The 13,082-nt window shown below is 40.1% G+C and overlaps 1 protein-coding gene across 1 annotated transcript in view; it reads left to right on the top strand.

The window, feature by feature from the left end:
• The window catches only part of LOC125319334 (homer protein homolog 1-like), a 368,242-nt gene that overhangs the window by 159,724 nt on the left and 195,436 nt on the right, over window positions 1-13,082 (top strand). Inside the window, exon 5 of the mRNA XM_048290442.1 lies at window positions 8,057-8,199. Within this exon, the coding sequence (XP_048146399.1) occupies window positions 8,057-8,199 (143 nt within the window). The remainder of the gene's footprint in view (window positions 1-8,056; window positions 8,200-13,082) is intronic.

The following is a 13,082-nucleotide window of genomic DNA, read 5'->3' as shown; positions in this document are numbered from 1 at the left end:
CTGAGTAGGATTCATACAGCTGAGTCTTTTTTTTTCTGGGGAGTTGTCTTGGTTTGAAAGACAGGTGCCTGCCAAGGAAGGCGGGAACCTCCCTTGGAATGGAAAATATGACCCCCTACCCTCCAAATTATTATAACTTTGAAATTAAGGGGCTTTCAGGCAAAGATATGGGAGAAGGAATAACAGTTCTTTACTAGAATATATATATAAATACATATATATAACAAGGCAAACAAACAAAACCAACAGCAACAACAAACAGGAAAAAACAGAGACCCAATAACAGCCTCTCTGGGCTGTCAAGCACTTTCTCCTTTGGTGTAGTTATGGTCACAGCCGACAGGGGCACTTTTGGTTCCTGGCTGGGCAGGGCAGGTGCAATGATTCCCCCACAGCTGCAGGGGGTGCTGTGTTGCGAGCTCAGCTGCCTGTCCACACGGTAATGGGGGGTGAGCCGGCAGAAGAGATAGAAAAGGGGCTTCCTTTGCAAATTCACGGGGGGCAGCTGGTCCCGGTGCCCATCCAGATGGTGAAATGGACTGTAGCTGGGACCTTGGAGCAGCATGCTCCAAGGAGGGGAGCATGCCCGGGGTGGCAAACAAAGTGGAGCAAAACCTCCGAAGCCATAGCAGGAGCCACGGGGAGGCTGGGCGGACACAGGATGTCAGGTTAAAGTGTAACGAAAAAGCCCGAAGCAGCAGCAGAAAACAGCGGGGCTGGGCAGTGGCAGACAGGCTTCCGCAAGCAGCCGGAAGACACTCCCTCCGGAGGGGGTTGGGGGTTGGGGGTCGGGGTCCCCTTCTCAGTGAGGTCATGTGTTGAAAAGGTCCCAGTTCAACAGCTGCTCTTGCATGCAAAGGCTCACCCACGATAAGGAGAAGCAGGGGGGGACAAAAACTCTGCAGTGGGAGCACAAAAACTCTGCAGTGGGAGCAAATCCTCTGGGCAGCAACAGTCCAGCACCAAAACCCCACCTGTCTCCACTCTGATCCTGAGAGAGAGACAGCGAGGAGCTGAGCCCAGTCCCTCACCCCCCAGCCAAAATCTCGAGGTATCTCTGCCTTTCCCAAGAGAAAACCCCCCAGCTAAGAGATGATAGCAAACTGCACCCCTTCCCCCTTCCCTGGCCACATCTTTTTTCTCTTAAGTATCCGTTGTTCCCATCTCTTAGGCAACAAATGGGAGAAAAATTCCATGAGAGAAAGAAAAAAAAGAAAAAATCCTAACCTCCAACAGGAGTGTATCTTCATTCATTGAATTAGTGCATCTTTTGAGTGCTTTGCACTGCAGTATGCTCATGGTCTTTGATGTAACAAGAATGGCAGGCAGTTTGCAACATGCTTGCGGGAGCTCAGGACTTCTGAACAATGAATCAATGTGATTTCGCAGAAGCCATTTATTGTTTACATTATACTCTACTTATGCATTTTACAACTACTGTACACACGATCACACATTACTTGATTGGTCCCTCTATCTTGTCCACGCGCTCTGCATGCACTTTTCAGAAAATATGATTGGTTCTAGTCCAGTGCAGCACAGTCCTTCTTTATCTATTTCTTGCTGTCTTGGTATTCTGCTTCTCAGCTTCTTCTTTCCCAATTTAGTGCAGTTTACATTTCAGTAACCTTGATGAATTCCTGAGGGCTCTGATAAGAAGAACTGAAGGTGGTTTGGCTGGGGCACACTATCAGGGTTCAAATACATTACAACACATGCTATATGAATAGGTTTATTGCCACCAGAAAGCTGCATCAGGCATATTTCCAAGAGAAGTCAGTGGAAACCACAAGAATACGAAATGAACCAACCTCATGTTTTCCCAATAGGCATTTTACCCAAGTGCTAGGTTGGCTTTTGCTGTTAAAGGGAAACTGCTTGCTCTACTATAGCAGGAGAAAATAAGGCATAATTTTTTATTAGTTTTCTTGACTGTCTCTAAACTCTCCATAATTTCCATTAATAAATGCATAAATAATGGAAGTATTATAACCTAGTATACACTTGGACTTTAGAAACAGTGAAATGCTTCAGCCAGCCCTCTAGTTGCTCAATGTTATGGGCAGAAGAACTACTCTGTTTCTCTTTTAACATGATGATTAATAGTCTGCACTCAGAAGTTAAATCTGAAACTGTTGAATGGAGTGACTTATTTAGTTTGGACATAAATTTGAGCTACTCATTCAGAGACAAGATGCTTTTGTCTAGCAGTTGCCCAGGGTTAAAGCTTTTTCTTAATCTGTATGAGCTATTAATATTGTTTATTTTCCAGATTTCCCTTTATACTTGAAGCCTAGCATTTTATACTGTTGTCAGCTATAGAAATCTCAAGCAATTGTATAATATACATTGAGAACTGCAATTTATTTACTGCATACTTAGGAATAATTTAACATTCGGTCCTTACTTTTCATCTCTTGGCTTTTAGCTGTGTTAATAAGTTAGTGTGTTATTCCAAAAGATAGTTAGTGCAAGTGCTGACACATAGCAGAGTCGTCTTCACATCCTTAATGCTTCTCATTAGTTCTCCAGAAAGAAGTGTTTTGAGCAGATGAGAAGTGATGACTTCACCACAGACTGCAGTGCTTCCATAGAGCTGGGGCTTATTTGAAGAAATTTATGTCTGGGGGAAAGACGGGTGCTTGGTACTGGGGAGGGAAGGTGGGACCCCAGAGACATTTGAAGGAGCACTTGTTATTTTGATTATTTGCCAAGAAGTGGCTGCAAGGCACTTAATTCCAGTGTTGCCTTTCTTAATCATTTTACTGCTCTTTTTTCCCTTTTATGTAGTGATCCTTTGCAGAGAGGGGAAGGAAAAGGAAGAAGAGATATTTTCAGTGGCCAGTCAAGACTTTGTAGGAACCTGGCTTTTAAAGGAAGTTATGACAAGAAAGGCATTGGGAGGTAGTGTGTGAGTAGTGAGCTCTATAACAGTAGCTCACTTACCTACAAGTGTCAATCCCTCTGCTGTCTTAAACTTGCAGATATCATTCTGCATTAAATTAATAATAGGAAGGAAGATACACCATATCAAAACTGTAAAATATACTTCTAAAACTTTCATAAAATGTGTTAAATTTCTTATGGTACTGCTTTAAAAAAATGCATTCTTTTGTTCATGTCATAAACTCCTGCATCTTACAGTGGTAAGCCACCCATGATCTATTTTCAGTTACAGGCTTGCCTATGCACTGAAAGTACAACACTTTCATCTGGAGTTCACTGAGTAGCATGAATCAATAGGCTGAAAACTCTGTGTGTACCACCTTTTTTTTCCTCCTTTATTTTTTAAACTAATGTTAATTAGGTTCAAGTACAGAACTAAATAGTGCAAGCTGTGGGGTTGCACCCAGTAGTGGTTTGGTCCAAAATACTCATTACTGTTTACCTTCTGTGAGATAAGAATTAGGAGAAACGCAAAGCAGGCACCAACCTTGAAAGAATATAAAGAAGTTTATTAACAGACCTAAAAGAAGAAAAAAAAAATCATACCACACCTTCAGAACTCTCCTCCTCCCTCCACCTTTCTCCCTTCTCCCACTGACAATGTAAAAAGACAACCCTTGAGATGTTCAGTCTGTTTACCACTTCCATAATAACTTTGTTCAGTCCATTTAGGAAGAGGAGTTTCTCTGCTCGCATGCGAGTCCCTTCCTCCCAACTTGCAGCTTTTCCCACAACTGCTTTCGAGGGTCCACTCTCGAAGTTTTTTGGGGTACAATTTTAAGGTTGAGCTGCTCAGAAACAAAGGTTCTCTTCGCCCATCTCTGGGAGCATTTCATTTCTAAGAAATCTCTGGGAGCATCTCTAGGGACTGAGGTTTTCTCCTTTCCCATTTGGAGCAAAAGTCCTCATCGCTTCCATCTCTCCCTGTCCAAGCTTCTCATGAAATTACAGCTGCATCAGCATCTGCCTATCTCAGCGCAGGTGCTTTTGCTTACAAGTTGAACTGAACACTCCACCCCCCATATCTTCATGAAATTACAACGGGATACTCTGATATATCATAACTTCACAACAGAATTTCAGCTTTAAGCATCTCCTCTTTCTCTTCCCTCAGGTTTTCAGCTCCTCACAGCACTAAAAGGGTTAATCTCACCTAGGCCTTGCAGCTGGAATGTGGCTTATCACTGTCAGTCACATGACCTCTGCCGGACAGCGGACAGTGGTGCCTTGTTTGCTGGATCTCGGCCGCACTGGAGAGGCGAGCCGCTTCGGCTGCCCACAGCCCTGCTGTGGGGGGGTTTCGCAGGTGGATCAGGGCCCATTGGCTCTAGGATGGCCATGGCCCGGGCCAGGCCCACTGGCCCCCACACGGGGCCCGCAGCCACCTGTCCCAGCACCAGAAACGAGACAGAGAGGCTCTGCCTCAGAGTTTCCTATTCTTAAATGTGCATCACAGAGGCAATCACAACTTTAAGTGGCTTAAAGAATTGTCCATATTCAAACTGGCCATCTGATAGGTTCTGTCAGGTCATAGAGGAAGCTGTAAGCACCCCTTTGCAAGAACATCACTTCCGGGACTATGCTAGCTAACCCATGACACACCCTCACCCCCATCAGTCTTACAAACAACTGAAGAACTGAAGTCTGAACCTCAGTTCTTTTTCTTTTTTTCCTAATACAGAAACTTTCTTCAGATATTACTTTTGACCCTGGTCATATCAGATTAAGAACTCTGTTAATTCCTGAAATTGTGTGGTGAGTAAATAAAAGTAGTCAAATTAATCAAAATAATCCAGTTCTTTCTTCTGTGGTTCTGAGACACTCCTATAATATTAGGAATAGCTATTGCCTGAAAAATTTTAGTATCAAACATTTTTATAGCGCAAGGAGGGGGTTGCTTTTGGCTAAATGGTCATGGTTTTATCATCTGTTGGTTTTTTCTTTGAAGTACTCAATTTACTTCTGAACCTTGCTGAAAAAGTGGGATATTGTGTGAATTTCTATACCGGAATAAATATTTCAGACATTATAGTATCTGAATCAGTAGCAGGCAGCCTTATGCCATTGCCAGTATATGAAGAACAATGATGCCAGAGACATGTATGGAATACTTAATCAGAAAACAATATAATAATAAAAACAAAGGTGTAATTGTTTTGGTTTGTTTTGTTCATGGTTTTAGAATCACCTAATCCTTTTTTTCTTCTATTCCGTATTTAGTCACTGTTGGAGATTAAATAAGTTTACTTATAGAATATTAGAAATCAGTTGTGTAGTTTTAAGTTTAATTGTAACTTACAGCTTAGCATGAGTGGGCCCTGCTTAAAAGCGACTGCAGGTGAACTTTAAATGAACTCTGTCAGCATGAATGGCTCAGCAGGGGAGGAAACAGAAAGACTGGCTATCTTCAGATAAGGGTTGAGACGCTGGAGGGCCCCAAGGCTTCCCCAAGTTGGAAGATAAGAGGAGTTAATGGCCTGCCCACATTGGACATGGAGAAAGAATCCAATGAGGTGTTAGAAGACCCCAGACCAGAAATCACCATAGGACCAAGAGGCGCGTGCAGAGCATGTGAAGATCAGATGCACAGACTGTAAGGGTGTGAAGGCCCAGGGATTTCTTTGTTCAGGGTCCCTCTCTGGAGGCACCCAACTTGAGCTGAAATAAACTGACTCTGCCTCAGAACCTAGGGTCTGAACTCTTCATTTACAGTCACCATTAAAAGGTGGTCTGATCTGTGCTGTGAAGTCTGCTTGTTTTACTTTAGAGACTGTTTTATGAGTGCATGCATTTTGTTTATAAGATTTTGAAATTTAAGGCATCTTTTGATTGATTCCCCTTTATTGTGCTTAGTTTGTATATTGTAGACAACTGTTATACTGCTTGGCATCACCAGTCCTGGGTACTTATTAGTAGGGCCAGGGCTCCTTTATACAGTGCAGATGTGGTATATGTTTTTTAGAACATCTAGTGTAGTTTGGGAAGAGGAGGAAATAACAAAGAAACTCTTGGGTTCGTAATGCCTTTCATTTAATGGCAGTGAAAACTGTTTATCAAATTAGAGGATTAATAATAGACAAACCCACATAATTTGTGTCAAATAATTCATGTGCCTGATTATCTTGCCAGATCTGCTCTCCTTTGACACTTTAATTTCAATTCAATTCAGTTTCAGTTCAGTAAAATTGTTCTATAAAAATATTTAAGTTTTACATCTAAAGTTTTAACACTTAAAGTAATAGTTTTGAGTATAAAATAAGTACTTTCTTCCTGAAAGTAGGTAACAATTTACATTCATAAAATAAATAATTTATATTTATATCATAAATAAAACCTTCTATTTGTGTAATAAATCAGTGTAAGCTAATTATTTTCTGCTTTTTAATCAGTAGGAATTTAATAAGATGCAGAATGGAGACACTTGTGCATGTGCATTGTATAACTTGAGGAATGCTAAGTATAATAGAACTTGAAGTCATTATTAAAATGTTTTGCTATAACTGTATTAATAATTCAAGTTGTAGAGTGAGATATGTCTCTCACTATGTAAGAAATACAGTAGAATAAAAGCAAAATTTTGACAATTGTTGTGTTGCAAATGCTTAATATAATTTAAAGTGTAATGACAATGTTAAACAATATTGTTGGTTAAGTGACACCAGTGCTTTATGGAAGGTAATAATGACAGCCAGATCTTATTTTCTTTAAAAGAATTCAGTTTTTCCATCTGGTCAAGTCTCAAAGTCAAGGGCATCATTTCTTATAGATATAGGATCAGATTCAGTATTGGCTTTCAAAAAGCCTTATCCTTGTAAACTAGTTGAAGGCTACAAGTGGAAGCTTAAAATTAGACCCTGATCTTGTAAGATCATAACCATCTTCAGACACTTGCAATTTCTTCTGAGATTGCTGTTCTTCAGTTTTCTACACAGTGTCAAAGAGCTGGGAAGAGGAGCTGCTGGCCTTCCAGACACTGTGCTTGTGCTCCAGTTTAATAACAGTAAATAGCAGTTTTATCTCTTCTCCATGCAGATGGTAAAAGTCTGTGTGGCCATAGAAGGTGCTTAGCTTTTGGAAATACTGTAATTCAACCAGTCCTCTGCTGGATAGTCACCCCTCCATGACATTCACAGAACTCTATTCATGAAACACTACTATCTTAGAGTTAAATGTTAACACTTGATTACTAAAAGCCTACTAAGACATTTTGAAATTGAAATGAGCTACTTAGCTTATATGACATCATATAATAGGAAAGAAAATATTAAAATTAAACCACATACAGGGACTGAAAAACCTTTAATATTCTAACTTAGGATTTGGGCTACACAATGTACTTTGTTTTTTTAAAAAAGGAAGCACTCTTCAGTGACTAGAAATTGAAAAATAGTGTTTGTTGGCCAAAACATAAATGCATGTGTTGACATAATGAGGGCTGATTAAAACTGCACCAGTGCCTTCTGCTAGGAAGAAAGACAGTAAGTTTTTCAGGTGTAGCTGCCTGGGTATAACTGGAGTATTCTCCTTCCTAGATGATGCCATGACCAATGAGAGCTAGGCCAGGCTAACGTTTATGAAAGTTTTGCGAGGATTGTGCTGAACAAGTTTTCTTTACAGATGGCTCATAGCCAAAACTGTGAATGCACCATCGATGGCCTGATACAACTGTTCACTTTAGTTAATACATTAAATGAAAGCTAGATTTTGAAACAAATATCAGAATTGTTTGTTTCACCATGTTAGAATTAAAACAAAAGATAAAAATCCTTGGTGCCAATAGTTGCGTGTTATGTAGCTGGCTGAGGGCTGCATAAAATATCAGGTAAGAGAGTGAGGTCTGTGATAAGCGTGAGGCTGGACACTTGCAAATAAATCATAGGTCAGTTGAGTTTTGTGCAAGATAATATGAATCCTATAGTAATACACTTCTAAATTAAATTCACATGATGAAATATGGCCACGAGCGATGCTGGAAATCTGTGAGCTTCACATTAATACTGTCTAAAGTTCATATCTCATATAAGAATTAATGGTAGCACTTGTATACACATGGACTTCCTGAGCAGGTCACTTGGTAATTCTAATGTGTCATTTGTTTGTTTTACTTAAGGAATCAGCTGGAGGGGATATTCAGTCTCCTTTAACGCCAGAAAGTATTAATGGGACAGATGACGAGAGAGTGATGGCGGAAGTGACGCAGAACTCAGAACCAAGGGCTGAGCCAACCCAGAACGCATTGCCATTTACCCATAGGTACAGATTCCATTCCCACATCCTGATTAAGTGATACTTATCTCCTTCCTTGTTAAAGGGACCTTGTCCCATGCCATGGCTTCCAACTAGCAAAGTTAAGGGTTAAATTACATAATTAAAAAAAGAAAGGTTTGATTTCAGATTTACATTATAATCTTTGTTTTCACAAAAAGAAAAAGAGGAAATCTCTTTGAGTAACATTTTGGTGGGCATTATTTTGTAGTTTAATCAGCTGAATGCGAGCCCTTGAACACCAGTTAGTGCAGGTGTCCCTTTAACAGGAAGCATTATTTCAATGTTTGAGATCTTAGTAAAGTTGATTGCTTCTTAGAATACTCAAATTTAATTATTTTTGCACACATTTTCTTTAAATGAATGGTAGGATTGGATGCCAGCCTTTCATCAATGAGTTATTGGAAGAAAAGGGACTCTTACAACACTTATGGATTATAAAATTTAAAGCAGCCTTTAATTAAACAGTTGTCTGAGAGTTGAAAGCATTTTTCAACTTCTTTTTGAAACATGAGAGAAGTGTAGTTCTGCTTCAGTCTGAATTTTAATTCATTGCATTAGGAATACTGTACTCTGTTCTTTAGGAAAACTAGGTCTTTTAATGATACAAATAATGACTTAGGATGGGTATGTCTCGCCTGTGGGAACAGTGCCAAACACCTGGCATCTTAAATCAAGATTAGAACAAGACAATGTTGACCGTAAAGGCTCTGCTAATCTGTGTGTTTGCTGAGCGTGCTGTGGGAAATCACTTCAGTGGAAAACCACTGTATGTGTGTGTCTTACTGTGGCCGAAGACAGTCACATGAATTGAATGCTTGAGACATGTTTTGTGTTACAAAATTAGCAGAGATTCTAGGGTCCAATTAGAGCGTGGTTGTTTATCTGTAATGGACAATAATAAAGGGAGCTTGCATGAGAGAAAAGGAAGGAAAGGGAAGAGAAAAAAAACACCACCTGCAGAACTCAAAAACTACAACACTATCATTGTGCTTTCATCCCTGACATCTTGATTTTTTACATTTATATTTTTTCTTTGCATTTGATTTCATCACCAACACTCACCTATGAGAAATGACTGTACATGGGACACTCAATAAAACTTATTATGTACTGAGATTATAGAGAATAATTTAAATATTTAATAAACTTTGCTCTAAGTTAGAAATACTAGATTTATTTTTTTTTAAGTATGGTCTGAATCAGTTTAAATAGAGTTTAAGAGCTCTTGATCAAAGATTGGGGAACAGTAGGATGTCAGACATATCATGCAAATAATTCAGAATGAACAGAGATGTAATTGTTCAAAACTTGTCATTTTTTTTTGTAAAAGAATAATACTATTAAGTATATCTGGAAAAAATAATTTACATTTTCAAATGAGAAAAACCAAATACTCTTTTAGCGGAGTGACTGTGTTTATTTTTATACTTCAGTTGTCACCAGTGCATCTATTGCATGCTTTACAAGAAATGGTGTTTTGTAAGAAAACTCTGTGCATGTTGAAGTAGTATTACAAATGCTAATCATTAGTGTCCTGTAACAAGTTAATTTAAACTTACCGTTTGTGTGTTGGAATTCTCTATCAATATTTTTGTGAAAAGGAGTTGTGATAAAGTCCATACAGGAGTACTGGTGTTTGCTGTTTTGGTTTTTTTTAATGAGATCTTCCCTCTCAGTTTGCACATGTAAATATGTTTTTTGGTATGCCAGTATAGTAACTATGCTTTGCTAAGCATTGACAGTGACTGAAGATATTTTTTGAAACTACCCAGTTGTAATTTTTGATGGTGTAGAATAGAGCTTACAAAATTTTTACATGCTTTGCATTTTTATATTTACTTCATGTATGCAGTATGAGTGCCTTGGTTTAGTCTATTGTCCTGTTAAGTACCACTAGCTAGAATTGGTCTTCCAACAATAACTGCATTTCAAAGTTCACTTCTCATGATGATTCTCATGAGAATCATTTGTTGTGCCAATGGCAGCTTCAACTTTGTTAGTGAGCTATTACCAAAGAAAATGCAAATTTGTTCAAACCCCTTGAAATTAATTGAATTTTGAATTAGATATGGTTTTTATTAGAAATAAAGACTCATATGGGTTAGTTTGGGGTTTTATTTAATAACGAAAAGGTCAAGTGAGGACATTTATATATTATTATTTAACCCAGACAGAAAATGCTTTCAGGTGCTTTCTGGCATTTTTTTTGTATAGAAGAAAAGAATCCTTTTGTATGTCTGAGTGTCAAGGAACACTGTCTCAATCAGAGGGAAACTACCATTTAAAGAAATGTATATTCCGAAACATTCCAGTTATTTCCAAGACATCATTGTTTTTCAAAACGATGACAAAATTTAGTTTGGGAATCAGCTGCTTTGATTGGATTTAATTGTTAGCTGTAATGAAGGCTCTCTAAAATGGCACTATGCAACACATGCGTGAGACAGTGAAGCCTCTAGGATTGTGCTAGTGCTGGTTAAATGGGCATGTTTTTATAGAAGCATTTCATAATATTAAATTGGCAGCTAGGGAGACATAGCTAGTTGCTTGTGCTGGCTGGAAGTGTATTGTCTGCAGGAAGTCTGCCCCTGAATTAAAAAAAAAAAGACAAGCCAAAACCCCAAAACCTTACATCCTGGTCTTTGGAGACTCCCTGGGCTTTTCATGTGTCAAGGGTAAAGAAAGGGATTGTTGTCTCCTTGTTCCCTGCCTTTTTGATGCTGCTGTGTGTTGGTGACACTCCATATGTAAGTTGCCACCCTGAACCCTTCATTGTGTGCCTTAGTAACTCTTGCTGATTGCTGAGCCTCTTCTGTGCCCTGTGTTTCAGCAAAACTAAAGCTTAACCAGTGCTTCTGTGTGCAAAGGATAATGCTGGAAGGGCTTGTGAGTGTTGTCTTGTGGATGGTAATGCTTTTTACACGTATTTGCCTTTATTTTTGGAGCTGTTTATCAATTCCTAGGTGCTTTTCAAAAGATAAGATCATGGAATCATAAATCACTAAGGCTGGAAAAGACCTCTAAGATCATCGAGTCCAATTATTAAACTAGCACCACTGTGTTCAGCACAAAACCATATCACCAAGTGCCACATCCACATGACTTTTGAACACTTCCAGGGATGGTGATTCTACCACTTCCCTGGGCAGCCTGTTCCAATACCTGATCATCATTTCAATGAAGAAATTTTTCTTAATATCTAATCTAAACCTCCCCTGACGCAACTTGAGGCCTGTCACTTGTTACTTGGGAAACAAGTCTTGGGGTGACTTTATGATGTGTATCCCCTATCGCTGCCCTATGCCCAGAAATTAATTTTGTGCCTTTCTGTGCCTTTAAACTGAGCCTGAGAGGGGGAAGAGAAAAAAAACTGAGCAAAACTTTTCAAAGCAGTTTGTTCAAGGACACACACACTCCTCTGCGTCCTGTGGCAGCAAGAGAGTGGAAAAGCACCCTGCTTGCTTTTTTCAGCCAGTTTTTCAGTTTTTTTCCCTCCGGAGAGTTGAACTTTGTTTTCCTGGGACTTTGATTTTTCCCTTCTTCTCTGCTGGACTGTTTCAACATCAGAATACATCGGGAGGACTTTCCACCGAGGCCCTGGACCTGGAGGTGGGCCTGCGACCCAGCTCCAAGGAGAAAGAGAGAGAGAGAGAGAGACCTACGGAAGGACTCTGAAATTTTCCCAGGTTTTCTTTCCACAGCAAGAGGTTTTATTATTTAGCATTATTGTCCTTTTCCTGTGTGTTTGTTAAATAAATAGTTTTTATCTCTTTCACTTTCCTCCGAGGAAAATTTATTTCTTCCCGAACCTGGTGGGGGAGGGCTGGTTGTAACCTGCCTTCTATCAGAGGATATTTTTCCTCCAAATTTGTCCAAACCGGCACACAGACCGACCCTCAACTGTCTATAACTTGCTTTCAGGTAGTTGTAGAGAGCAATAAGAATCACAGAACAAAATCGCAGAATCATTTAGGTTGGAAGAGACCTTTGACCGATCACCACCTTGTCAACTAGACCATAGCACTAAGTGCTACATCCAGTAATTTTTTGAACACCTCCAGGGATGGTGACTCTACCACCTCCCTGGGCAGCCCATTCCAATGTTTAACAACCCTTTCCATGAAGAAATTCTTCCTCATGTCCAACCTGAACCTCTCCTGGCACAGCTTGAGGTTATGTCCTCTTGTTCTGCCGCTGGTTGCCTGGGAGAAAAGGCTGACTCCCACCTGGCTACAACCTCCTTTCACATAGATGTATACAGCAATAAGGTCTCCCCTGACCCTCCTCTTCTCCAGGCTAAACACCCCCAGCTCCTTCAGCCACTCTTCATATCACTTGTGCTGCAAACCCTTCCCCAGTTTTGCTGCCCTTCTTTGGACACAGTCCAGCATCTCAATGTCTTTCTTGTAGTGAGGAGCCTAAAACTGAACACAGGATTCAAGGTGCAGCCTCACCAGTGCTGAATATAAGGGGACAATCACTTCCCTGGTCCTGCTGGTCACACTATTTCTGATACAAGCCAGGATACCATTGGCCTTCTTGGCCACCTGGGCACATGCTGGCTCATGTTCAGCCAGCTGTTGACCAGCATCCCCGCATCCTTTTCTACCAGGCAGCTTTCCAGCCATTCTTCCCCTTTCCTGTAGCATTGCATGGGGTTGTTGTGATCCAAGTGCAGGACCTGGCACTTTGCCTTATTGAACCTCAAACAGTTGGCCTTGGCTCATTGATCCATCCTGTCTAGATCCCTCTGCAGAGCCTTCCTACCCTCCAGCAGATCGACACTCCCACCCAATTTGGTGTCATCTGCAAACTTACCGAGAGTTGCAATAGAGCCTCTCATCCAGATCATTGGTAAAGATACTAAA

Source organism: Corvus hawaiiensis, chromosome W (assembly GCF_020740725.1).
Source record: "Corvus hawaiiensis isolate bCorHaw1 chromosome W, bCorHaw1.pri.cur, whole genome shotgun sequence".
Taxonomy (NCBI): domain Eukaryota; kingdom Metazoa; phylum Chordata; class Aves; order Passeriformes; family Corvidae; genus Corvus; species Corvus hawaiiensis.
The sequence above is the reverse complement of the archived record's forward strand: the minus strand, read 5'-3'. Positions and strand labels throughout refer to the sequence as shown.